The 27,928-nt window shown below is 46.6% G+C and overlaps 1 protein-coding gene across 5 annotated transcripts in view; it reads left to right on the top strand.

Moving 5' to 3' along the window:
- Positions 1 to 27,928, top strand: part of WWOX (WW domain containing oxidoreductase) — a 960,840-nt gene that overhangs the window by 271,648 nt on the left and 661,264 nt on the right. For all 5 annotated transcript variants that reach the window (XM_021097054.1, XM_021097058.1, XM_021097057.1 and 2 more), the window contains 2 exons: positions 13,729 to 13,914; positions 20,017 to 20,281. In XM_021097054.1, coding sequence (XP_020952713.1) covers positions 13,729 to 13,914; positions 20,017 to 20,281 — 451 coding nt within the window. The remainder of the gene's footprint in view (positions 1 to 13,728; positions 13,915 to 20,016; positions 20,282 to 27,928) is intronic.

Genomic DNA, 27,928 nt, shown 5'->3' with positions numbered 1-27,928 from the left:
AAGATGAACAAGACAAATACTCTATCTTAATACATACCAAGTTGTAAAAACCCAAACCGGAGCAGCAACCGACTTAGCAGATGTTTTTGCAAAGCACGCAACTGAGAAATCCAAGTGGGCTGCTTTCCAGTGCGTTAAAAAATGAATGAATGAATAAATAAATAGATAAATATGGGTGTTGCATAAATTCGGCAAAAATTAAACAAATAGTACATAAATGACTGTGTGGTGGATCATGCTGACAAAGAAAGATTGTATGCACGCAATGCTTTAAAAACCAAATGCCGGTCACCTTAACAGGTGTGAGAAAGGTGCAGAGAGATTTCCCAGTGACATCTTACTTAATTGGTAGGGATTCAGTAGTTCAGCAAACGTCTGTTTTATGTCAGGCACGGTGCTGGGTGTGGGAGCAGCGGTGACCAGAGGCAGATTCAGCCCTCCCAGCTGCCTTGTCCACGATTCGGACTTTCTCTCCTTGTCCGTGGGCAGCTGTGGCTCTCCTCCCCTATTGCCATCCCCCAGCCCTCCCCGTCGACCAGGTCCCCCTTGATTTATGGCTGTGGCTACTATAGTCTCTGGGCTCCTTGTAGAGTTTGCTAAACTCCAGTTTCGCCTCCCAAGACTCCGTCCACATCCCAAGTGCATTTCTGAAGGACGTGACCATGATTCATTTGGCAACGGAACGAATGGGAATTTGCCAAGAGGGACTTGGGTTAATTGGCATTTTCCAGTCACCGCGGGAGCTGTGTTCCTGTGAGGTGACCAGGTTATGAGCTTATATTCTTGCGCCCCCAGCCTCCTATCTTTCTTGTGCTTATCACCAATTGTCCATTTTATTAAATGTCACCAGGAGCTGAGCACAGGGCAGTACAGTCCTAAGCGGAGAGGTCAGGAGAGCCATGGAGACAAGGGGACGCTCACAGCAGAGTCAGCCCTGCATCTGAGGCCACGCGTCTGTTGGTTTACGTGCTGTTGGCGGCTTAATTATCACATCGATTTTTTTTTTTTTTCCTATAAAGCCCTCCTGGAAGAAGGTGTGGGCACATTCCTGTGTTCCTCCTGCCCCCACTCAGCATCAGTGAGGGTGAGATCTTGCTGCTGGGACTGCACGTCATAGGGAGGGTGGGAAAACACAAGATAGCGGACCCGAGGCGGAAATTGAAGGGAATGGTGAAACCTGAGTGTTTCTGTTTTCCGTTAGGCACATACATGTACTGATGTTCTGGAATTCACTGTAAGAAGTTGTAAATGGTGCATGAAATGAAAAATTCCTAGTGTTCTCCTGGGAATACAGCCAGCCCTCTGCTCTTTTCCTGCTGATGGGTTCAGCTCATTTTCTCTTTTCCAACTTAAAACAACAACAACAAGTGTGGCTGGGTTATCTTGACAGCAGAATCCGCTCTGCATTAATTGTTATTTTAATATTTGATCGTGTCCTCATGTGCTTGAAGGATGTGGTCCTTTAAAATTGAGCAGCACAGACGCTGGACGGTCACAACCAGCTTTATTTCTTTGCGTGTTTCTTCAGGATCTTACCTCGCAGAGATAGTGAATAAGGACATGGGAAGCAATATATAGGCATTTCATAAATGTGGGAGACAATTATATACACATTTTATATCTGAATTATCGATGGATGTCGTGTCCGCAAAGTATAGCCCAAGATCCAGGGAACAGGCTGCTGAGAAAAGAAAATGGACTGTTTTTTAGGCACTGACTCTCTCGGGGCATTTTCCATTTTTCCTCGAGTTCTCACGGCTATCAGACCAGGCGGGTATTATCCTTTCCTTTTACCATTATTTTCATTGTGAGTTTGAGATGCTAATATATTTTTCCAGTCCCTTACAGCAAATAAGCATTGTTGAAAATTGCCTGCGTACCACGTAAGATCACCCAGAGTTTTTCCAGTGGCGTTGCACGCTGCATGTGGGGCAGATGCGGTTGATGGATTACGCATGTGTCAGGAACCTTCCCTGGCTCGAGGCGGCTCTAGAAGAGAATGCCTCTTTCAGGTTTAGGCTCCCATCCAGGAGTTCAAGATAAACCAGCCCTAGTTATTGAAGCAGGGGCCACCTCGAAATTCTATAATCATTTTCTTCCTCTTCCTTTTCTGGGAGAAAAAGGACCAATGAATACCAGCTAAGACTGTGAAAAACAGTTACTTTGGGGATTTGGGGTCCTTAAGCCCTTTCTGTTGAGTTTCAGAGTGTTTCCAAGTAGTACAAATTCTTGCAACTCACTTGAGAAGTGCCCTCAGATGGTGTGACATCCTGTTTCAAGGAGAAATTGGAACGTATTTCCCTGTTCATAACATTCCACTTAGCTCACTCTTTTGCTGTGTCTGAACGGGAATCCCCCCAAAGTTACACTTGTGCTAACATTCTGCGGGGTGTTTATTTAACCTGTAAGGGTCCGTCTCGTTTTGGGGGAGCGTGTTATGGTTCACTTTACCAACCTTCGTTGTAAATGACCCCATGATGGTGGCTGTTGCTCCTAGGAGCATATTTTATTTAATTAAGTACTTGGTTAATTAGTCTTTGAGCTGTGCTTGTGGCATGTGGAAGTTCAGGAGCAAGGGTGGAACCCCCACCACCGCAGTGACTCGAGCCACTGCAGTGACAACACCGGATCTTCAGTCCACTGCACCACAAGAGACCTCCTCACAGGCTCTTTTAAAATGCCCTACTTACCTCTCACAGGGGAAACTGTGTGTCTGACTCTTAGGTTCCTTGAGTCACAGTGCACCGGTCTTGTCTCCAAAGCAAAAGAAGTGCTGTTGATCAACTAGAACAAATCCACTTTTCTCCGTGTTCTTCTGCCATCTTTGATATATTGTAAAAATTTGGCTGTATAATGGCTTATCCTGATGTCACTGGGAAAGTAGCATTGACTCAGATGTTTGCATTTGAGTGCATGCATACATAAGGCTTCCGTCTTACCACATGCAACACCCTGGGCAAACAAGGACCTCTCTTCTCACGGACAACAGTTATTGTCTCCGGCAGAAGCAGCCTATGTCCATTCAGACTGTCTCCTGCAGTTGAAAATGTCACGATATGTAGGAGTGGGCACATCCCTGAAGGAACTGAAGGCCCGGCTCCTGGGAGATGCTGTGCCTCGAGAGCTGATGGTCCCTTGACAAGGGACGCTTGAGACGAGACGTCCTGGAGTTGGGTTGTTGCAGTTACTGTCGAGCACTGAGGGTGGCCGGCACTGTTGAGATGGACTGTGGGTGTTTGTAGAGGGTGCAGATGGGATCCTGGGAGCTTGGTGCCTTGGTGGCGATTGGAAGGCCCCAGAACGTGGGCATCAAGTGTTGCTTGAGTTTCGGCTAGATGCAGCCCTTCCGTGTTAATCACCTGTGCTAGGGGCTTTGCGGAGATGCAGAGGTGGCTGCGGCCAGGTTGGTGTGGTTCACGTGCACTTACAGCGGCCGAGCGGCCGTCCGGGGTGTGCTCCGTGCCGTCAGAAGCACACAGCACACTCTTGTTGTCCTCCTCCTTTAGGGGTGGGGGTGGGCCCTCGGTGTGAAGAAGTCCCTGGGCCAGTGATCGAACCAGAGCTTCAGCAGCAATGATAATGGATTCTTAACTCCCCTCCCATTTTTTATTTATAGTCTATGTAAAATACACCCTTTGGTTTGTACAGTTTGGTTTTTTTTTTTGGTCTTTTTGTCTTTTCTAGGGCTGCTCCCACGGCATATGGAGGTTCCCAGGCTAGGGGTCCAATCGGAGCTGTAGCCACCAGTCTACGCCAGAGCCACAGCAACGCGGGATCTGAGCCGCGTCTGCAACCTACACCACAGCTCACAGCAACACTGGATCCTTAACCCACTGAGCAAGGCCAGGGATCGAACCCGCAACCTCATGGTTCCTAGTCGGATTCGTTAACCACTGCGCCACGACGGGAACCCCCTGGTTTGTACAGTTCTTCAGTTGTGACTCACACCCTGACATAGAGTCCACATTGAGTGAGAACTCAAGATAGAGAAGGGGTCCGTTACTGCCTCCATTTCCCCTGAGCCCCTTTGAAGTAAACCCCTGAGACCAAGCCTTTGGCGACCACTGATTTTTTTTTTTTCCCTGTCCCTAAAGTTTTGCCTTTTCTAGAATTTACATAAATAGCAGAATTCCATATGTAGCTTTTTGAGTTTGGCTTCTCTCCTGATGCATGTATTAGTTATCTTCTGCTCTTAAATTACCCCCAAAACTTAGTGACTTAAAACAGCAAACATTTATCCCTTCTCTCTATTAGTTTTCTATTACTGTTGTAATAAATTACCACAAATGTATTGGCTGAAAACAACACGTATCTGGAGTGCAGGAATAAATGTTCCCACTAGCTTTATATAACATAATAAAGATGTAATAATATTACAGATAAATCTGCTAATTTGCTAGATAGAAAATCGTATTTCAATTTTGGCTCTAGTGGAGTTGAACATGCTAAATCTTGTAGTGGTTATTGGTAATCTAGTTTTGTACATCTTTCTAATGTCTTCATCTTTTTTTCCGTTAGACCCTTAGAACGTGTTTAATTTGGTCTCAGTGTCCCTGACGAGTCAATTACGAGGGAAGTCAGGTGGCACAGCCAGTTATGGGTATGGCAGTGACCAGAGCTAAAGGCAGAGGAACCAGAAACATGGACTTAACACTAGTTATCTTAGCGTGAGTTCCCCGGAGACCCAGCCTGGGGCCAGGATGTTTGTTCAAATGATCACCGGGGGCTGTGCTTTCAGAAGAAGGATGAGGGACCCAGCTCTGAGTCACTCCTAGACTAGCTTCTGCCCAACCCCACGGGGAGCCATGGAGGAGTTCTCCTGGTTGGAGGAGCATTGGGCCTGGGACACGGCTCTGCAGCTGTGTCAGTCAGGGATGCTTTTCTGGAGAGATCCATGCCCTTGGCAGCGGAGATTGGAGATTGTGGGACCTGTAGATGATCTTGACAGGACCTTGCACAACTCACTCCATTGGAAACGTAGGGGCCTGTAGGGATGAGAGATACTGGCACCGAATAGCCATAGAGATGGTGGGAGAAGATGAGGTAGCAGGTGTTTCCCTACGTGTTTATCACAGGTGACCAGCTGGAGGGTATCACCCATTGCAAAAACAAGGACGTCGGGGGTGGGAGGAAGCCCGGGGAGAGCCGATGATGAGTTCAGGTTTGCGGCAGGAAGCGATGGGATTCCTGAACGCGGGAGGGATGTGGGGGCTGTTCTGAAGTTGGCCTTCCTGGAGTTCTTGTTGGGAGCACCGGGCTGGATGGCATTGCTCTGGGGAGTGATGTTAGACTGAATCAAAGGAGCTTGGAAGTGGGATTCTGAGTAGAAGAGGAGGAGCTGGAGGAGACAGAAGCTTGAGGAAGTGGTGGCATTAGGAGGAGGTCCAGGAGGGGACTGTATCTCAGAAGCCAAGATAGCAAAGAGGGCCAGGAATCAGGGAGGAGCCGGGTCCTCTGGGGCAAAGGAGTCTAGTTTCAGCCAAAGGGGGCTGGTTGGATAAAGACATTGGGAAGCCACTGCTTGCCAGGCGGCTTTGAGAGACTCAGGGGCAGAATTCACTCAGCTTGCTGATAAGTGAGTTTGGGGCGAGGAAAGAGATGATGAGTGGGAGGCGGATATTTCAAAACCATGGTCTATAAATGTGAAGAGAGAGGCTTCGTGCCACGTGGAAGAGTCCCGATGTCCAGCATCCATGTCTTTCTCTTTCCAGTCCTCTGTCCTGTCTGTCTGCTTTTCTTCCACGTTGTCTTATCCACGCTTGTAATTTTCTCCTAACTGTTGGTCAGAAAAATAGGACACGCTTGGTAGGCAGCAAGAATGAGCCAGTGGAAGGGGAGAGATTGAAGAGGCCAGAGAGGAGATTGTCAGTGGACGGCACCCCTGCGGACTGTGCGTCCGAAACCAAATAAGGTTTTATGTTACTGATACTAAATAAGAAAAAGAAAAAGGAAAAACAGAGGACAGTGGGACAAAAACTTGGAGATGAGCTCTCTGAAGACAGTGAGTGACCATCTTTGGGCTTGGACCCCTTTCCCCGCGTTACCACCAGTCATTGATCGTTCTAGTAGGAACTGTCACGTAGGTCTCCTTTGGCCATGAGGCTAAGTCCATTGTCACTCTTGAAACGCCACCCTCCTTACCATGGAACAGTTGTTCTCTGGAGAGTAGCAGGTAGTGTCGCTCTGTTCCACCGTCATCCCCAGCCTCGGGTCCACTCGGCAGAGAAGTCCGAGGCCTTTCTCCGTGGGGGTGTCAGAGCCTCCTGGAGCAAGCACGCCCTCGCCACTCGGATCTTCGCTTCTGTACACACGGAAGACCACCTTTCCATCCCCCCTCATCCCTTTCTGATCAGGATCCATCAAAGAGGAAGAAAAGGCAGTCTGTGAAAATGCTGACTAATAGCATGCACTTTGCAATTGGCATGATACTATTTTTGTTTCCCTTCCGTCTTTATAGTTTGAACTTTGCTTTTGACAGTCTGTAAATATTCATCATCTTGGAGCCTTTTGAATTGCAGTGGCTTTTAGTCAAAAGTGAGCAAAATGTGCCATTTGAATAATAATAACCTCATTAAAGTGAGGTGAAAGGAATTCTTTTCCTTTTGTACAAGCCAATTAAGTGTCTTTACAATTAAAAAAAAAAAGTCTAGCACTTTATAGTTTCATATTCCATAAGCCTGTTTTTAATTAACAGAGGTAACAAGTTTTAGGTACACGGTCCATGTTTTGCCTCTGGTGTTGTGCAATTAACAGTAATGAAGGGGATTACAATTTGGGGAAAGAGGAGCGGGTTTCTCAGGTCCTCTGTGGGTTCCTGCCTCCAGGCCAAGGTCTTTGGTAACAAGCTTCTTGGCTTCGTGCAGATTGCATTTTCTTGAGACAATGTGCCTGCGAAGAGGGAGGCAGCTACAAGGAGGAGTTGTTACTGAGAGGGAAGGTGCCCACGTTACAAATGCTCAGCCTGTTTTAAAGATAAGGGCCCACGGCACAAAATCCACTTGGGAGAATTTTGTTTTCCCTTGTGGGTAAAAGGGGAAGGTATAGAGACAAAGAGAATAATGCCCACTGAATCTGCCAGGTGCCATGCATGATGCTAGGGATGTGCTCAGGACGGCATTCGGTGGGGTGTGGGCTGCTGTTCTCTGTTTACAGGTATGTTTAAGAACGTGGCTGAGGAGTTCCCGTCGTGGCGCAGTGGTTAACGAATCCGACTAGGAACCATGAGGTTGCGGGTCCCTGCCCTTGCTCAGTGGGTTAACGATCCGGCGTTGCCATGAGCTGTGGTGTAGGTTGCAGACGCGGCTCGGATCCCTCGTTGCTGTGGCTCTGGCGTAGGCCGGTGGCTACAGCTCTGATTCGACCCCTAGCCTGGGAACCTCCATATGCCGAGGGAGCGGCCCAAGAAATAGCAACAACAACAACAACAAAAAAAGACAAAAAAAAAGACAAAAAAAAAAGAACGTGGCTGAGGGAGAATTTCTCTCAGCCCTTGATTGTGGCCATTCTAGGGGTTTTATCTAAGAAGGAGGGATTGTGTATTCTCTTTGAAGTCAGATGATCTTTTTGTTATTTTTTGTTCTTATTTATTTGCTTTTTTATTTTACGTGTCTCTAAAACTTACTCTGACCGTAGGAAATGTGCCTCTAATTGCCTGTTTTTCCTGTCTGTAAAATGGAGATAATCGGAGTTCCCGTTGTGGGTCAGCAGTTTAAGAACCCGACCTTGTCTCCATGAGGATGCAGGATCCACCCCCCTGGCCCCACTCACTGGGTTAAGGATCCAGCGTTGCTGCAAGCTGTGGCATGGCTTGGGTCCAGTGTTGCCGTGGCTGTGGCCCAGGCTGGCAGTTGCAGGTTCAACCTTAAAAAGAAAAAAAAAAAAAAAGAGAGAGAGAATAGTACATGTCAGCTAGGATTCTTATGGACACAAAGCTCTTAATAAGAGCTTAGGCCATATTTAATACTCAACAAAAGAAAAAAGTATTAACCACTCTGAAAATAGTAGACCGGATATTTGAGATGCAACCTAAGTCATATATTCACTTTCCCCCTTTCCCCCTCCTTCTCCCAAGATTTTTTGCACTGGTCCTGGCCTCACTACAAAACATGGATTATCCTGGCTACAAATGAGTAAGTTCTGCTTTGAACTGAAATACAGTCTGATGAATGTTGTAGGTATTCCAGATGTGTCTCAGCAATTTCACTCACCTCTTCAGAGAGTAATTGGGCTGTTGAGAGGCCCTTCGTTGACAGTTATAGTGGGCACCGTATTTGGAAAACAGATGATTCCCAACCAAACAGAACTGACCCCAACTACATCACCACTTTTAGGTTTTAGGTAGGAGATGAATTGGAAATAGATCAGAAACCAGAAAGAATGACAGTGTCCACGGAGACTTCCATTGCCCAGTGATAATGAGATTGATGTGAAAAATTTTTGGTAAAAAAAACAACAACAACAGTGGTTTAATTCTCTTTTCCCAGTTATAACATTAACTCATGCTTTCTACCTAGCATTTAAAGAAAAATTAATATCAGTTCTTTGAAAAGGCTTCCACAGAATAGAAAAGGGTGTACTTCTCAGCTGATTCCGTGAGACCAATATTGTCCTGATCCCAAACGCAGATAAAGACTTTGCAAGGAAAGAAATCTGCAGACCAGTATCACTTGTAAATGTAGAGGCAAAAACCTTTGATAAAATATTAGCAAACCAAATGTAGCAGTATGTATGGAGTATGTATCAGAGGGTTGAGGATCTGGCATTGTCACTGCTATGCCTCTGCTTACTCCTCTGGCTTAGGGTTGATCCCTGTCCCAGGAATTTCAAATGCTGTGGGCATGGCCAAAAAAAAAAAAAAAAAAAAAGAAAAAAAAAGCAAATGGAGCAATATATAAAAAGGATGGGAATTTGGCACTTACACCATGGCTACGTGCGATTATATAAGGAATTCAAGGTTGGTTTAACATTTGAATATCAGTCAGTGTAATATGCCATATCAGGAATAAAAGATCACATCAGTAAATGCAGGAAAACATATGGAAAAGCCCAACATCCTTTCATGATGGGAACACACAACAAACTTTGTTTAGAAGGGCATTTCCTCAGCCTGATGAAGGGCACCTAGAAAATCCCCACAGCTAACCTCGTACTCAATGCTAAAAGATGGAATGTTCTTCCCTTATAATCAGGAAACAGGACAAGGTATTAGCGCCCTCACCACTTCCATTTAATAGTGTGCTGGAAGTTCTAGCTAAGGTCATTAGGCCACATATATATACACATACATACATATATTCAGGAAGGAAGAGGTAAAACTATCATTGGCGGATGAAATGATCTGAGATGCAGAAAATCCTAAGAAATTCACCTTAAAGTTATTAAAACTAAGAGGTGAGTTCACCAAGGTTGCAGGAAAAAAGGTCAGTATGCCAAAATCAATTGTATTTCTTTCTGTACACTAGTAATGAATAATCCCTAAATGAAATTAAGAAATCCGTTCTAATTGCAGTAGCATCAGAAAGAATAAAATACTTAGGAATAATTGTAACAAAAGATGTGATAAACTCATATTGTAGAAGCTATGACCTGTTGTGGAAGGAAGTTAAAAATGTACGTGACTAGGAAGACATCCCATCGCCTGAATCCCATATGATCCCATCAGGAGAGTGGAAAGACAAGCTAGAGAAGGCGGGAGGTACTTGGAAATTGTATATCTCAGAGTGGATTTGTACCCAAAATATACAAAGAACTTTATATTTCAGTAATAAGCAAGACAATTACCATTAAAACTTGACGCAGCATCTAATTGCATGAGAGATGTCTCTCCAAAAAAGAGACACAAGTTGGCAATAAATACATAAGAAGATGCTCAACATCATTAGTCATTAGGGAAATGCAAATAAAAATCACAATGAGACACCCCTTGCACTCAACTAGAGTGGATACAATTTTTAAAAAAAGACAGAAAATGACAAATAATGGGAAGGATATGGAGAAATTAGAATCATAATAGATTGCTGTTTAGAATGTAAAATGGTGCACCCACACTTGGAAAACAGTCTGGCAGTCCCTCAAAATGTTAAACATAGAATTTTTTGGTTTTTTTTATGGCTGCACCTGCAGCATATGAAGGTTCCCAGGCTGGGGTCGAATCAGAGCTGCAGCTGCTGGCCTACACCACAGCCGGATCTGAGCCGTGTCTGCAACCTGTGCGGCAGCTTGTGGCAACGCTGGCTCCTTAACCCACTGAGCAGTGCCGGGGGTCAAACCTACATCCTCACAGAGACAACGTTGGCTTCCTAGCCGGCCGAGGCACAACTCCAAAACGCAGAAATAACCGTATGATGCGGCACTTTCCCTTGTAGATACATCCTTAAGAGAAACGTGTCTTCACAAAACTTGTCAACAACCCTTTGTAGCAGCAATGTTCATCATAGCCCCAAAGTGAGAAAAAACCAAAATGCCTATCACCTGGCAAATGGTTAAAGGAAGAGTGATATTTTCATCCAGTGGAATAGTTTTTGACTTCAGAAGACGATCAGCTACTGGTACCTGCGAGGGTGGATGAGCTGTGGAAAGTTGATGCGGAGTGACAAGAGTCAGTCGCAGAAGCCCGCATGTGCTAGGATTCCATTGGCATGAACTGTCCACAAGAGGCAAGTGTGTCAGCTAGAAAGCAGATAAACCGTGGCCTGGGGATGGGAGTGGTTCGTGACTATTGATGGACATGAGGTTTCTTGGCGGGATGTGGAAAGGTAGTAAAATTAGAATGCGACGCTGCTCTGCTGGCACAGTTGTGAGTATACTAAAAACCACCGAATCGCACACTTTCCAGATGGTAACTTGAATGGTAGGTGAATCACTTCCCAATAATTTTTAAAGAAATTGATTCATGCTTATTGTGGAAAATCTAGAAAATGACAAAAACCAAGATATCCTGTACCTCCAGACCTCACATTCTAATGCACTTTCCATCTTGCTGATGGTACATATAAAAATATTTTTGGGTGGAGAAGGGATATAAATCACACATATAACATTTAATTTCCTGCTCTTTGAATTAATTTGGGAAAATGTGGGAACCTATGACTTGATCACTGCTGATGTATCTGTTCTTCCACTGTTGGATTTTATTTTATTTTATTTTTTTTTTGGTCTTTTTAGGGCTGCACCCATGGCATGTGGAAGTTCCAAGGGTAGCGGTGGTATCAGAGCTGTAGTTGCCAGTCTACGCCACAGCCACAGCAACGCAGGACCTGAGCCACATCTGCAACCTACAGCACAGCTCACGGTCGCACTGGATCCTTGACCCATTGAGTGAGGACAGGGATGAAACCCAACTCCTCATGGATACCGGTTGGGTTCGTTAGTGCTGAGCCACCCCGGAAGTGCTGCTGTTGGATTTTGAATTGCCTCTAGTTGATATACAATTTTATAATTTGACGTCATTTATATGTAACTAGTACTCATTCTAACACTTAAACGTGTATATAATTTTTGAGAATTAGGAATGAATCTTGGAGATGGTGTTAGATTGATAAGGCTGCTGTGACAACTGCCACAAATTTGGCGGCTTACAACAACAGAAATTTATAAGATCCTAGTCTGGAGGCTGCAAGTCTGAAATCAGGCCATCTGTGGGGTTTCTCCTGGAGACTAAGAGGGGACATCCTTCCATGCCTTTCTGCTGATGCATATTTTCAACTTAATATCCAGGGTGTGGAAAAATATAGTCTTACCAGCTTTGTGTGATATAATAAAAAATCATCTAAATAAATCTGCTTATTTAATAGTGAGTATCTCATGTTTTAAAGTTTAATTTTATTGACATTAATTGACTTACACTGTTGTATTAGTTTCAGGTGTTCAGCAACGTGAATCAGTCATACATACAAATATTTCCATGGATGTTACGGACTGTTGAGTAGATCCTGTAGTAAACAGGAGCATGTTAATTTTTGCTACTAGTAGAGTTGAACATGTTGACTCTTGTGCTGATTGTCTTGTAATTTAGTTTTATACATTTTAAAATGTCATTGTCAGTATTCCTGTGTGCGTATGTGTTATTATTGATTCGTACACGCTACTTACATAGTGAACATCTGAGTTCTTTATAGCATTGTGTCTATCTGCCATCCTTTCTTTTTTTTTCTTTAGATAACAGCTTATTTTCGCTTTCGGGTAGACTTGTCTTTGTTGTACACCAGTGTTTGTTTCCCAAAAACTCAAAGCTCTTTAGCTGCAGTCTTCCATGAGGGTGGAGCAAAATCAGACTGTTGCAATAGTGATAGGTCTATGAGAAGTTTGTATGAAAAGAATACTGAATTTTTTAAAATGAAAGGTGGGAAGTATTTAATTTCCTGTATTACACATTCCATACCGTATAAGAGCTCTGGGAGGAAACTATGCACCTTTGGTTTCCAGCCCTGTATTTTACGGGCAGGAATCAGAAACTCAGAAATTTTGGTGATTTGCTTCAAACTGGGGCAAAATGCCCATCTCTGAACTCTCAGTTCAGTGCCCTTGTAAAACCTCACTCTGTCTCTTTTATTTGTTTCATGTGTTAGCTTAAATTCCTGAAATGCCTTTTTTTTTTTTTTTTCCTACAAAGCATTTATTTAATGGCATTTTTTTCTTATTGTAAAGACAGGTCATGTTAATTATGGAAAAATGAAGAAATACAAATAAACTCAGAAAGAAGAACAATTTAAGACACTTTGAGTTCTCTCACCCTTAGAGATAGCTACTGTTAACATTGTTGTGTATGTGCTTCCTCATCATTATGTGTGTGAGAAAGAGATATTGTATCTTTTGTATATTTTGTTTTTTAACATGAACGTGTTACTTTTATTATTTTTATTATTTTAATGGGTGCATGGTATTCTGTTATAAACGTGTATTCCAATTCATTTAGTGATTCTCCAATTGCATGTTTAATTTACTTCTAATTTGTTGCTTTTATGTTGCAATTACAAACATTGTAGGTATCCTTGAATCTATTTATTTATTCAGTTCTTATTAGCACCTTAGGAGGATTTCCTCCAAGTACAATTTCTTTTTTAGGATTTAGGATTTTGATGGACATGAAAGGCTTACTCTTTTTTTAATTTCATTATGAAACAAATTAAATACATGCAAAAGAGGAAGAAAATCTAACAGACCTCCACTTACCTATCCGGAAGCTCATTTCGAAATGTAGATTTAATTTGACGTCTACAAGGAATATGTACAAACACTGTGTGCAGCTCTCTGTACTCAGAGCGCTTCCGCCTTAATAGGTTTTCCTTAGCATCTAGTAAGTGCTGCCTCTCGTGTTGGCATTGCCTGCTTTTTTCCTGAGACGTCACTTTAAGAACTGTTTTGATTTTATAGACGATGGAGCTGAGAATGGGATGAATTAATTAAGGAAGCACAGATTCAGTTAGGTGGTGGAACCTGGGGTGCAGTCATGGGGACCAGCCGATCCCACTTTGCCCAGTATGGTCCCAGTTCTAGCCCTCACAGTCCTCCATCTGAGGGACCCCTGATCCCAGCGGCCTGGCAGAATTGCCCACCCAGAGTCCAGGCCCATCCCGGTAGAATGGTCTCAGATGCGAGCCCCTGGGCCACCCTGTTTGCAGCTTCCCAGAATCTTGAGGTCGTGAGGAGTCGGTCATGCCTGGGGGAGCCTGCCGTATCCTAGGCTTTGGAATGTTTATATCGCTCAGTGTGGGATGTTTTCTTTTGCAGGTTGCTTCACGTGCTTGTGTGCAACGCAGCGGTTTTTGCTCTTCCCTGGAGCCTCACGAAGGATGGCCTGGAGACCACCTTCCAGGTCAACCACCTGGGGCACTTCTACCTGGTCCAGCTCCTCCAGGACGTCCTGTGCCGCTCAGCCCCAGCCCGGGTCGTGGTGGTCTCCTCGGAGTCACATAGGTGGGTTAGAATGTGGTGTTGTGTTCACACGCCCCTTTCCTGCCACCACTTAATGGACCCCCAAGGCTCCTTTTGGGGAAAATAATTTTCATTAGTCCTGCTCCAGAAAGGGTGTGCCCGACCTGGCTTACGGAATTTATCGAGGTCTCTTTTTGTGGTGGGGGGTAGTGTCGACAGCCAAGAAGATTGTTTTTATAACCATACTTCAAGCCCCTCATTGATTTTGCTTTGAGATGGAATAATAATTGATTAAATCTGAATGCCTGACCTTTATTGATTTGTCATTCAACAACTTCACCATCTCCCCAAGAAGAATGTGCAGTTATTCTTGCAGGAGAAACAATGCAATTAAAGGCTGCGAGATGAAATCCAATTGTTTTATAATGAGAAATTAGGGAATTCAATGCAGACATTAGCTGTGTAATTGTAGAAAGGGAAGTACTGTAGTTAGAACATATTAGAAATCTGGCCATGCCTCTTTTGGTTAAAATTTCAATTAAAACCTCAGATGGCACTTCTTTTCTATTACTATTCGGAGAATATTCCGTTGACTGCGAGGCGTTTGAAAATTTCCTCATAGTTTCAGCATATTTGTTTCGAGAGTTGGATAAACAACTGTTTCTCTGAAGAGAAGTACTGGGAGAAGATAAAGGGCTTGCCGGGTGGGGCCAGATTTAATACCTGTTGGGGAGATTTTCCTGATGTGGTGGGAAGCTTTCAGTCGCAGCAAAGTGGCGGGAGAAAAATAATGTGCGTGGACCTGGTTTTTCTCTCCCTCGTCTCCATCCTAAGTCCCGAGATGTTTTAGTGACCCAGAATGAAGCTTATTTTTTTAATCATGCTTCCAGAAAACGGAACCCCTGGGACTTGGAGGAGAGGGACCAGCCAAGGGTTAGCCTGAACCCTTTATCACTCCCACACACAGGGGCTTATGGTCTAAGTGACACACCACAGATAGATGGACTTGGACCGTTTGAAATTTATGACGGCTGAAATGAAAGGCAAACGCCGGTAATAACCCTCCCCCGCGTTCAGAGACAGGAAACATCTCATAAGGAGGTGGTAACGAAAATCTGGACGTCCTTATCTTTGCCCATCACACCGGGTTCCCGAAAGCAAGTGGAGTGGCCCTGCTCACCCGTGAGGGCGGCCGCCGTGGGGGCAGGGGCAGGAGAGGGGGTGCCAGAAGTAAATCTGCCAGCCCCAGTCGTTTGCCAGATGTGGAGGGCACCACGGGGTCTGCTTAACTGCGCTGGTGTTTAATGGGAGACTGTCCGCTGCTTGCTTCCCTTTGAATCTGTGTCTCAGGTGGTATTTCCGGTACCGTCTTGGTCCTCTCCTTCAGTGGGTGCAGCTCCCGGGTATCTGTATCTTCACTGTGTTTTAGTTGCCTTAGTTTCACTGACAAGATGGGTTGGAAGGTGGGTGCGCCTTGGTGTCTCCAATGAGACCCGCTTCAGTTTCTAGCTAAGGAAGGCCGTCCTGAACTGCACGTTCCCAGGCCTGCTCCTGTCCAGGCTTGGGCACTGGTGGTCTGCTTTCGGCTGGTCATTTACCATCATCTTCCCGGGGTGTCTTTACGCGCTGCTAATTCCCCCAGGCTGGTTTGTTACGACACGGTACCGCCCCTGCGAGGCAACACCAATCCGGGGAAAACACTCACTCAACTGCTCAAGCACCCAGAGCCCTGAACCAGGCTGTCAAACAGAAGGGCTGCTAGCTAATTACCTCCATAAACCTTGGCGGAATCTCTTCCTGGGAGTCAAGACCCCCTGTTAGGGGAAAAATAAAGTCCTGTGTTTGCAGAAAATATTACACCAGACCGCCCCGAGGCAAAATATGCATTAGCCTCTCTGTATCTTCACTGTGTTTCAGTTACTTATCTCGAGTCTGAGCAAGAGAATTGAGTTTCTGCAGACCTAAAATCCATCATATTAAAATGAGGACTTCCTCGCTGTGAAAAAATTCTCAGATAACAATTAAAATAGAATGAAAAGAGCGGAGTGCTCGCCGAGCAGCTCTAAATGGCTGCAGCTGTGTTGGGTGCCAAGTTGCTACACGCACAGTCACACGCACAACCACACACCAGTCACACACACACACACAGAGCGTTTGATGCAAATTCAGTCTTCCTCTTTGAACATACTAGCTTCTGTCTCCACAGAATCCTAATTATTTTAGTTTGGAAATTTAAAAATCCTCAGTTTAAAAAAAAAAAAAGGAGCAGTGTACAGAGACATACACGCAAGCTAGAGTTCCCCCCCCGAGAGCCAATGGTAGTGTCCAGAGAGCAAATGTTAACATTTTAGGGTCACAGTAGGGGGATAACTTTATTAAGATGTTATTGTTTGGCTTTGTCCGTTTTTCAGCTTGAAAACAGAGTAGGCAGCCTTTGCAGAGTTGCTTTGCTGCCTCTTGAACAGGGAGGTGAACACTGTTGTTTTTCAGGAGGCCCGCCCTGCCCTGGCTCAGAGGAATCAAAGAGCCTTCCCCCTCCCTTCCTGGAAGACTGTCAATATAAGCTAATCAGGCTTTAAAAATGAGTTTGCCGCCCAGGAGATCAGCAGGCCAGGACTTCAGGGGTCTGCTTATCGGGGAGGGCTGCTTGCAGAGGGCGGACCTCCTGTGTGTAGCTCTGCTTCTCCATCTCAAAACCTTCCTGCAACTCGGTTCCATTGAATTTCTCATCTTGGTGGATTCCCCCCCCCCCCCTTGTTTCTGGGTTTGGGACGAGGCATGAACACCTGCTCTTAGGAGTTGAATCGACCCGGTGTTCCCAGGCATGAGATACTTTTGCATTGTTCTTAAAAACTTAGCAGGGTGACTTCCCTGGCGGCTCACTGGGTTAGGAACTGGTGTTGTCATTGCTCGGGTTCAGGTTGCTGCTGGGGTGCGGGTTTGATCCCAGCTCTCCCCACACCCACCCCCCAAAAAAACAAAGGAGAGAAATCATTCTAAACATTAGTAAGTGCCCCATGCACATATTCGTGAAGAACACAACGCAACTGAATCTGATGGTAAATTTTGCCTTTTGAGCCAACCTCGAAACAGAGCTTTTCGTCATAAGGGAAACTTGGCCCTTAGTTTGGAATTCCAAGCGCTCCGTCGGATTTCAGTTCTTTAATCCTGATTTAGTACCTGCTACATGTCGGACCCTGCTACGTGTCGTGCTAGGCAGCATACAAGGAGCTCGCTGTCCACCTCCCATGAGGTCACATTCCAGGGTTAGAAGCAAGTGAGGGAATGAAGTGCCATCTGTGTGATAAGGTCAGAGGCACAAGGTACAAAGATGGCTTGACTTGCTTTGTTGCTGATGTTGGAGGGGGGGTCGGTCCTTGAACGCTGGGGATGTTAGGGTTTGGGTCCTGCAAAGTGGATATGTAGTTGCCATGGAAACATGGATTTCCAGCTGCTTTCTTTGGCTTCTTTCACTCTCTCCCCCACTGCCACCCAAGCAGTGGGACAGTTCGTTAGGGAGAGCTTCTTGGAAGAAGTGGCACCTGATCTGGATTGGGCAAAACAAAAATGCTAAGAGAGGTGATGAGAGCAGAATGGCCGGCGAATGAAGGATGCGGTAGTCATCCTGTGCCTGTTAGGTATCGTCACATCCTTGATGCTCTCCTCTCCTCAGAGCAGGTGGAACTTCTGGGACACGGCCCACACCTTAGATCATTGCATTCCCAACTCAACAGTCCCTTTTTCTACAACGGCCTTTCTGTACCGGCTTGTCACTGTGGTGAAATAACGTTCAGAAATGCTGTACCTTCCCTGCTTGTGTAGGTTTTAATTCAGTGCCCCAGCTTCACTGTACAATAAGGGAAAAAAATGAATGTGGAACCAAATGGCATGTGTTCTGACGTGTCAGCACTGGCGCAGGGTGACAGGAAAGGGAAGTTGCCAGAGTGGATGCACGTCCACGCATAAGCCGCTTCCATCGGGATCCTCGCCCAGGCACACTGTTGGCAGTTGTGCAGCTTTGCAGACTCTGGTGGCACCAGTATCGAGTCAGACCTCTAAAATCCCAGAGTGAGGAGTTCCTGTTGTGGCTCAGCCGAAACGAATCTGACGAGTATCCGTGAGGATGCAGGTTTAGTCCCTGGCCCAGCTCAGTGGGTTAGGGATCCGGCATTGCTATGGGCTGTGGTATAGGTCGCAGACTCGGCTCCTATCTGGCGTTGCTGTGGCCGTGGTGTAGGCCGGCAGCTGTAGGTCTGATTCTAGCCCTTGCTTGGGAACCTCCACGTGCCACGGGCGGGGCCCCAGAAAACAAAACAAAAGCAATCCCAAAGTGCACTCGTTCCTCACGTCCGTGCTTGTACTTTGATTCTGGAAATTCGGTGGCTGTTGCCGTGGTGCATGTGTGTAGGGAATCACACCCAGGCTTTCGTCTGCATGACTGTCCAGCGGAGGGGCCGTCTTCCCGGAGCAGGATTTGTGGGCATCACAGGGACACCTACCGTCCCCGCCCCCTCCTCCCCAGCCATGGTCGTGTCAACCATAAGTTTTCAAATTTCCCACTCAGTTCCACTGCTCTAGACGATGAAGCTCAGAAGTCTGGGCTCCCCCTGTGCTCTGGGCACAGGAAAGCAGGCACCAGCAGTCAGCTTCCGGGTCTCGTTGCCATATCCATGCTGGCATTTCTGGCCATCAGCTTTGTTGATGACTTTAGCTCGGCAGTGTCATTTAACTCCAGAAATTGGATGTCACTGACTGCAGTCCTGGAGAAGGAATATTTAATTTCCATTAAAACGTGAATTTCATCTGCCCCTGTGATGCCTTTCTTGGTCGTAGCTCCACCTAACTGCTCACATTAAGGAACAACTAGATGATGCCATGATTTTCGTTTAGCCTCCTGCTTTCCTTTCCCACAGCCGTGGATCTCAAGTGCCCTCATTACGCTCGCTTCCTAACTCAGGGCACATGCCCAGGGTTGACTGAATGATGCAAACTCTGAGGAGTCCCTAACAAAGATGCGACCTTCATCTAGAAAATTCCTGCTCTTACCCTTTTTGGGGGGAAAGGTTGGGAGGAAGGCACTATTTGTGTTGTTATTTTTAAAAAGGAGAAGAAAGAAAGAGAGAGAAAGGAAAGAAACAAACAGCTGGTGTTGAACGACTCCGTCAGACCCAACTAGAAGCCATCAACGACTCCCTTGGATTGTGTGCGTCCACGCCGAGGGGACACTAAAGAACACCCGCCTCTGCCAGAACTCGTTTTGGCTTTGTTTGCATTTATCTTTTAAACATGGAAGACTATTGATGGCACCTCACCAAGGTCATAACCCCTTTGTAATCATTCATTTTTAATCTGGAAAAGAGTCTTGGAGGCAGTAAGACTCATCTATATTTACTGGGATGCTCGAATAAAACTATACAGGAGACAGACGCTGGCTCACGCAACCCGGGACAGCCCCGGCAGAGGTGGGGAATGTGCAGTCTTTCTGCTTCCAAGGGCAGCAGCCCTTCATTGAAAATGGTTTTCCGTTTAATTTAATTATCCTTGAACTTCCTGTTGAAGGTTTTGAAAAATATGTGGTAGAGGCAGGGAGGGGGGTTGGAGTGGGGTTTCCACTCCGTTTGTAAGTTGGGGCCTTTGTTAAAAGTGTGTCTTTGGACTCAGCTGGTTTATAGTGTTCAATCACCATTGTCTCTCTTTTTTTTTTTTTTTTTTTTTTTTTTGTCTTTTGTCTTGTTGTTGTTGCTATTTCTTGGGCCGCTCCTGCGGCATATGGAGGTTCCCAGGCTAGGGGTCCAATCAGAGCTGTAGCCACCAGCCTACGCCAGAGCCACAGCAACGCGGGATCCGAGCCGCGTCTGCAACCTACACCACAGCTCACGGCAACGCCAGATCCTTAACCCACTGAGCAAGGGCAGGGACCGAACCCGCAACCTCATGGTTCCTAGTCGGATTCGTTAACCACTGCGCCACGACGGGAACTCCACCATTGTCTCTTTTTAAGGAGACTTTGTTTCGATGGATGTTCGCCCAGTAGAGTTTGCAGTCATCTCTGCGTGGTTTCCTCAGATTTCTACTAAAAACAAAAAAAACTTTATCAGAAGTCAGAGACTGGCGGCATCTTACCCCATTTTCTCTGTTTTTTAGGTTTACAGATATTAACGACTCTTCAGGAAAGCTCGACTTCAGCCGCCTCTCCCCGTCGCACAGCGACTACTGGGCCATGCTGGCTTACAACCGGTCCAAGCTCTGCAACATCCTCTTCTCCAACGAGCTGCATCGCCGCCTCTCGCCGCGCGGGGTCACGTCCAACGCGGTGCATCCCGGCAACATGATGTTCTCCTCCCTCCATCGCGGCTGGTGGGTGTACACGCTGCTCTTCACCTTGGCCAGACCCTTCACCAAGTCCATGGTAAGTGAACAGCCGCCTCCAGTGCACCTCGTGGGACAGGTCCTCGGGAACCCAGGTACCTGCGTTTCCTGTGCCTTTCGCCTCTTGTGTCTTGAGTGTGGTCTTGATCAGCTCGTCGTCAGGCCTGTAAAGGCAGCAGGAATGGGCTCTTGAACACAGAGCATCACCTTCGCGTTGCGTCTGTTTCTCCAGCAGGGTTGCGGAGGCTCAGGTACAAGGTGTGCTTTTTCGATATTGTGTGACGTCTGTGGCTGAAAGTCTCGATGGAAAGAAGTTGTTTGCCTTTGGTGTGATTTTCTGTTTCCCCCCAATAAGCACAGTGCTTTCAAAAGTGTGTTTTGTGTAAGTAGGTGAAAACCATGCATTTGTGACTATTGACTTATCAGCAGATGTGATTCTTTTGTTTCCATTGAGTGTCTGTGTCTGATGTTCTAAATTCTTCTTTGAATGGGTGTAAACCTCTTCTGGAGAGTCCTTTGTGGGCTCGAGGTGCGTTGCATTTTTTACTTTCCCAGAGGTGAGTCCTTGTGGATACATCACACGACCAGGATTAGATTTGGAAATGTTCCCTAAGGTAAGTGTCAAGTGTTTGCTGTTGGTCACACACGTCTTCCATGAGAGCATTTGAGTAGGAAGTAATTTGAATGAAGAAAGCACGTTTTACACAATATGGTCGGTATAGTATTTTCCAAAACACAAGGCTTTGGGAAAAAAAATTTTTTTTTTATTAGTGGACACCAACCTTGACATGTAACCTTGAAAATTACCCCTTCCTCAAGCACACTCGGCTTTTAGGGGTATCACAAACCCTGTTGTTAACACCCATGTTCTGGACAGACGACCCTGTGGAGTGTGTGGCACATGCTGCCACCTGCTCCCGCAGTTGCTCCTGTCCACCGTCCTTGGCCTTCGTGTTTACAGATGCAGCACAAATCTTCTGAGCTAGCGAAAGTCAGTCGGTGCATCTTTTATTCTGATTCGCCCAGCTGGTCGCTATGCACAGTGAAAACATGTGGTCTAGGAGTTGAGCGCCTAGAGTTGAGCAGAAATGGGAGGAGCCCTGGGTAACGGGAGAGCGTGTGTGTCCCAGGATTCAGAGGCTTCCCCACTGCCTAGCTCTTCGTGACTGTGTAAGAGTAGCTTCTCCAGGGGTGTCTTTGAGCACGATTTTGGTTCGTTCTCCGTTAGGTCCTTCGTAGAGGTGATGAGCAGGAGAGCGGATCTGAGCGGGTGCCGGTGCTGCTGCTGGAGCTCGGATGGGGTGTTCACGGTCAGCGAGGGGGAGAGGAGAGAGGAGCATCCTTCCTCATTTCCCCCTGGCCGGCGCCTTCCAGACCCCTGGGGCGGTCATTGAGTATGGTTTGCAATCTCTGGGTCTTGAATTTTCTCACTTGGGTGTGATCACCGCCGGGAGCGAGGAACTCCTTTCTGTAACATCAGAGAGTCCGGTTGTTCCTTCCTCTGGGATTTCCCGAAACAGAGGAATGTGATGGGAAAGACCTGGAGGGGTTTGTGAGCACAAGGACTTTGCTGGGGCTGGCGTGACCATCTCAGCATGTGGTCTGGACTCCGTTGGCCAGGGCTCGTGGACGGAAAATGATGGAGAGGGTCGATCACTGTCTGATGCTTCACGTGGCCGTAACACGTCAGCATTTAGCTAGGTCAGTCCTAAGGGTCTGATCCTTGGCCTTCACAGGAGGAATTTTGAATGTGGCGGCACGTTAAGGCAGGCAGGCAACCATGTTGTGATCACAGAATATTGCTCTTGGGGTGTAACTATGGTCGGGATTTAAGCCAAGTGGAAAACCAGAGTGTGGCTTGGAAGCCAAGGCAGGAGTGTCGCCTTGCAGCCGGGAAGCCCAGGGAGTCAAGAGAAGCTCAGTGACTGACACACCTGGAGCAGGTCCCAGAGATACCTGACACCCAGCGTGAATGGCTTGTTCCCCTCCCCAGCCAGTAGGCAGAGGCCTCGGCACCCCCTGCCCTGGTCCCCAGTGCTCCAGTCAGGGAAGTGCCCACTGGGAGTAGCGTGGGCAACAGATAGAATAAGAACTGGTCTCTGTGGCCCTGGGTGGAAGGGTCTGAGAAAATGAGCAGATAACCCTTGAGAAGGCTTGGAGAAAAATGGAGATGTCGCCAACCCCCTGATGCTCCGCCCCCAGTGATTTGTTTTAAGTTGTATTGGCTGTGGTGGAATGTTCCACCAAAGGTCAGGGGAGGTGAGCTGTTAGCCTGTATTACAAAAGGGATGTGATGGGGCTTCCTCGTGGAGGCAAGTGTGAGAAAGCTGTTTCTTGGGGCAGTGGACCAATCAGCTCTCCTGCTTATGATCCTGATGGTCAAGCCCCAGCTCTTACCCTTGAGAATCAGAACAGCTTGGGCAGGGCACTTGACCTTTCTCAGCTTGTTACCTTCTAACCAAAATGGGGATAGCGGTTGGCGTGAGGATTGACGGTATTGGATGTAACATCTGTGATAGCCTCATGCATTTAGGTATTGGGTGGTGTTGCTTAGACATCATCTCCATGTGACTAAGGTTCATAAAGATGTGGAGTGGGAATTACGGACTTGTCACACTCTCGGCCAGTCACTTCTCTTCCATGAAAATGGAGGACTCTGCATACAGGAGAGGACTCTGCGTGAGTCTAGATCTGGGATCTAGTATTTTACTGGTCGGACAGCCTGGACTTCCTGGAAGGGTCAGCCTTGTGTTTTCTCCTTCCTTACATGGCTCGGCCTTGTTTCCATCGTGATAAGATATTATTCTGTGGATGAAGCATGCACTGCTACCATTTTGACGCAACGTATTTTTGGCCCTAAGCCCTGTCGCTGCATCCCATCCCCACCCCGTCTAAAAGTTGGATCTTAATGCTCTTGAAGACTCTCGGCATGGATGCAGTGTCCCTGTTACCCGTTGTCCTTTCTGCATTTCACTTCAGAGTGTTTTCCTTTGGACCTGAGGGTTGCTGGAATGTACTTTCTGTTGTACAAGGTCAAGGAAACAAGAAACACAACCTGGCCTCGTGCTCAGAAGCCCTGCCTTCCTTCTCTGCTGCAGCTGGCTCCCTTAAGTGTTAAACAGCAGTATTCTAATATCAACGTCCCTTTTTTATTTGCTGTGACTTGCTGTGACAATGGTGATTTTAGTTACAGTAATTAGGTCACCCTTCATGGAGTCAGGCTATTTTAAGTGTCTCTTTAAGGAATATTGTTGCAGATCAGTAATTTTACAATTGGATGTTCTTGTGCAACTTTATTAAATGTAATCTGTCTTTTAAATGTTGCCCTTTTACAGTTATACATTTCTAATTGTTGCCGTAAATGCATTATCACTTTGAAATTAATTAATTTTTCCATTTTGGCCGCCCGCAGTATAATAATCACTAATGAGAAACTCATAGGGATTAATTCTCAGCACAGTGACCCCTACTGGTAGAGCCATGCCTCTGACACCTCTTCCTCCAGAGGTCCAGAGGTCAGCATAGGTGTATGTGGATTCTGGTGGAACAGTGTTTTCCCCTCGTCCTTCCCATTTATAACAAGATAAAAACAATAGAAAACAAATTGGAATAGTATTGTCTTAAAATACGGTTTTGAAAAAGATACACGGTTCTTTTTGTAACTTATTAAACTGAATTTCGCTGGAAGCTTTCTGGTTACAAAATCACATCCATCATATGTGGGTTATAGGTTTATTTTTTCTTTTTTTAAATTGTAATTTTTTTTTTTTTTTGCTTTTTATAGCCGCACCCACGGCATATGGAGGTTCCCAAGCTAGGGGTTGAATCAGATCTGTAGCCGCCAGACTACACCACAGCCACAGCAAGGCCAAATCCAATCTACATCTGCAACCTACACCACAGCTCACAGCAACGCTGGATCTTTAACCCACTCAACGAGGCCAAGGATCGAACCCGCAACCTTGTGGTTCCTAGTCAGGTTCGTTTCTGCTGCGCCAAGACGGGAACTGCAGTCTAGCTTTCTTGTTATTTACATACTCTAAAATTACATTTTGCATCTATGTGCATTAACATATATTGTATGTTAGTGCGTCTAATGTATTCATACATACATATTACCCTCTGGGGCTTAATTCACAAAACCAGGCCTATTGTATTATCTGGTGATAAAAGAGATTTTCAGCGGGAGTTTTGGCTATTTGCAGTTGTTGTCACACACTGAAGTAAGATGCAGTTTGGCAGGTAAGCCCAGACACCATGATGCTTTATGTATCAGCGCATCTGTCTTCATTTATTGCTCACAGCCGCTCACAGTGTTAGGATCCCCTCCTTATTTTGCAATTAAAAAGCACAGGGCACCTACCCAAGCTGCTCAAGGAAATGGAGTATCAGCTGGCAGGCCCTCCACCAGCTACTCCGCCACGTTCAATTCCTTTGTCACATGTACCACACCACCCCTGCCACGTTTATCGAGTCGTGCGGTTGTGTTTCCTTTTTAAAATGTTTGAAAGCACGTTCATGAAATGAATCCTCGCGCCCCCCCCCCCATTTTTCCCCCACACAAGCTCTCGGTCCTGCTAAAGGACCTGTCAGCTCAAGTTCCTAGGTCCAAGCCAGCTCTTTTCGATCTGTATGTAAATTGGAAGCTGATCACCATCTCGTGCCTCTTAGGGTGTTTTGTGCAACCAAATATTTGCATTGGCAGGTAACAGTAGAAAGAGTATCATGTGTTAGGGTAGCAAGAGCTTAGCAGATGTTTTAGGGAGAACTTTAGTTTCACATCATTTTACATTTAAAAAACGGCTTGAGTTTGTAGAACTTCTGAAGCGATTGGGTTACGTTTCCCGTGGCCGTGTAAAGCCGGTCACTGTGCTGAGTTTAAACAGATGTGCGGCTCCCCTGCTAATGGATGGGCCTGCAGTGCTGGTTCTGTTGCACAGTTATAAATTATAACTAGGAAAAGCAACGGTGTCATTCTTCTAACCTTCGGGAAAGCCAAGCCCGGTAATTCTGCCCTTGACGAACCCGCTGCAGGGTGATTTATAGATGTACAATTTCAAACATAATGAAGGAGATAATAGATGTTGATTTGTTCTTTAAATTAGTATTTTAGAAAAATACCCCCCCCACCCCAGTACCCTTTAAATACCTGCAGCTGACTCCACTCTAGTTACTGTCAAGGACAACCCCCCCCCCATGCATCTTTATTGGAACCTTGGAGTAGAAAAGCAGGGCCCTCTTTCTGTGTTGGGGTGGGGAGGCAACACGATTTTCAGAGGGAAATGTCAGCATATTCTTCATTCATCTAAATACTTGGAGGCTCCTGAGGGAGGCTTGAATTCCCTGGCTGCCTTGCTCTTGCCAGGACGCATGCTCCTGAAAAACAGACTCCTCGGACCCTTTGTGGTTGGGCCACCCTTGGGCTTTACTGCAGCGTAAAACCGGGACGTTATACCTGCCTCACGGGCTTGTGTTGAGAATTGAACAAGATCTTGCATCAAGAATGTGCGAGGAGCTCAGGAAACAGTAGCCGCCGTGGCTGCCACTGACCTGTATTGAGAACAAAAGATCTTGAGCATCCGGCATTTAGAACGTGCTCAGCACACAGTGCGCGTGTCTCACCGTTGCCATCGCCTTCATGAGCATCATTTGTCAGATAAGGAAGGGGTTCCTTTCCTTCCCTTTGCTTGCGATGCCCTTTCTCCTACCGAGGGCTCCATGTCCGTCACGGGGGCTCGACTGTCCCCGTGGACGTGAGGCGTAAGAGCACCAGCCCCGCCCGAGAAAGCGCCCGGGTGGCACCCAGACGGGCAGTCAGGATGGCCGGGCCTCACGGCGCCTGCCCTGAACCCTCCCAGTGGCCCGTTATAAGCCACCAGCAGTATCCCTTGGCTCTGAGCAGAGTCCCTCTTCCTTGTTGGAAACAAAGAGGCAAACATGCCTGGTTTTGTGGGGCGGGGGCTTGGCATGGCTGTCTTTTCTTTTCTTTTCTTTGCAGTGTTTTAAGTCTGGTTAGGCCTTTGTTCCCGAATGAGCGCCCGAGAGGGGAGAAAGTGACTATCTGGCCTTAATAAGTGTGACAAATTATTTAATGAACATTTAACCAAGATGTGAAATTCCCCCAGTTTTATCTTCCTCGTTTCCTTTTCTTCTGCATCCCCGCCGGCCCTTGAGGAGCGCAGAGCCTCTTTCTCACTCTCTGCCCCGCTCTTTTATTGCTTTTAAGTCAGCGCTGCCTTCTTTGATCCTCCCCTCCGGTTCCCTTTTCTCCAATTTCATACTTCTTTCCAGTGATTTTTGGCCGCAGCGCAGTTTCAATCTTGGAGGCCAGCGCGATTCAGCAGACGCCAGGAGCTTGCATGGCCCCGCGATGATGTTTCTGAAACGTTTCTTCTCTGAACCTTGATTTTCATGTCCCTCACCGGACATGGGACATGTTGATTTTTCCTCCTGAGGCGGAAGGTAATGTTTTTCCAGCGGCTGTAACCAGAACCCGAATCTGGGGTCCGAACGGTTCAGAAGCTGCAACCCACACCCTCGCTCCCCCTTACAACTCTGTAAAGGAATATGTTGAAAATCACTGGGCGATGTGTCCCCCTGTTCCGTGAGGACCTACTAAGTGCCAGCCTCCCTGCTTGCGGGGTGGCGTCTTTCTGTCTTGTCCCATGAGATGTCATTTCAGAGTTTGCTGGAATCACGCAGTTGTGTGTCTCGGAGCAAGGCACGTGCTCTTTCTGGGCCTCATTTTTCTTATCCGTAAAGTGAGTCACTTAAGCAAGATGAGTTGTCCCACAGGTTTCGTATTGTACAGTGGAGTTTGAAAGGAGCTTTTTTACAAAGGAGACGAATGCAGCTTCACCCCTTTTATTCTGCAACCTCCAGATGAGAAGCAAACCCACCACCGCCGCCGTAGACTGTCGCCAGCACTTTATCAAAGAATGGACATTTTAATGCCAAAAACCATAGGCGGGACATGATCATGAGACAAAAAGCAGCCCTTTCAGTTGAGTGCTTTCGACTTCAGGGAAAACCACTTCAGGGCTGCCTTGGCCGTTGTTCCCACTGTTGAAAATGCTGGGCTTCCTCTTGGGAGTAACTGGCCTAGAAGATTCCAAAGATACTGTTTCAGCTCCAGAATCCTTTTGTGCATCTTTTGAACCCCAGGGTTCCAAACTTTCAGTTACTCTGATTGCATCTCAGTTAACTGAGTAATGAGCCGGGGGGCGGTGCAGGAAGTGGGGGGGACCCACTGTGAAACGTAGATCCATCCACACTTGCCAGCTTGGGGTGGAGGGGAGCATGGCAGTCCTGGGCTGGATCAGGGCCTAAGCTAACCTAGTCCATAGGTCTCTTCTTCCCTGTAAGCACCTATTTCAGCCTGTGCCCTTGAATAAATATGACACCCCACCTCTCTCTCAGATTCTGTGCGTCTGGGACCCAGGCCCTCTGCTTTGGGGTCATCTTGAAAGTTGCAGTCAAAGTATCAGCCAGGCTGTCTCCACTTCAGGGCTCAGCCGAGGAAGGGCCTGCTTCCCAGCTCTGGGCTGGTCGGCCGAGTTCAGGTCCCGTGATCTCGTGGGCTGAGGATCTTGGTTCCTCTCTGCCTGTTGGCTGGAGGCCTCTCTCTTGGTCCCTTGCCGCCTCGGCTCCCCCGTTGTGACAGCTTGCTTTATGAAAGTATGAGAGC

This window comes from Sus scrofa, chromosome 6, assembly GCF_000003025.6.
Source record: "Sus scrofa isolate TJ Tabasco breed Duroc chromosome 6, Sscrofa11.1, whole genome shotgun sequence".
In the NCBI taxonomy this organism is placed as follows: Eukaryota; Metazoa; Chordata; class Mammalia; order Artiodactyla; family Suidae; genus Sus; species Sus scrofa.
This window is presented reverse-complemented; position numbering and strand designations above follow the sequence as displayed.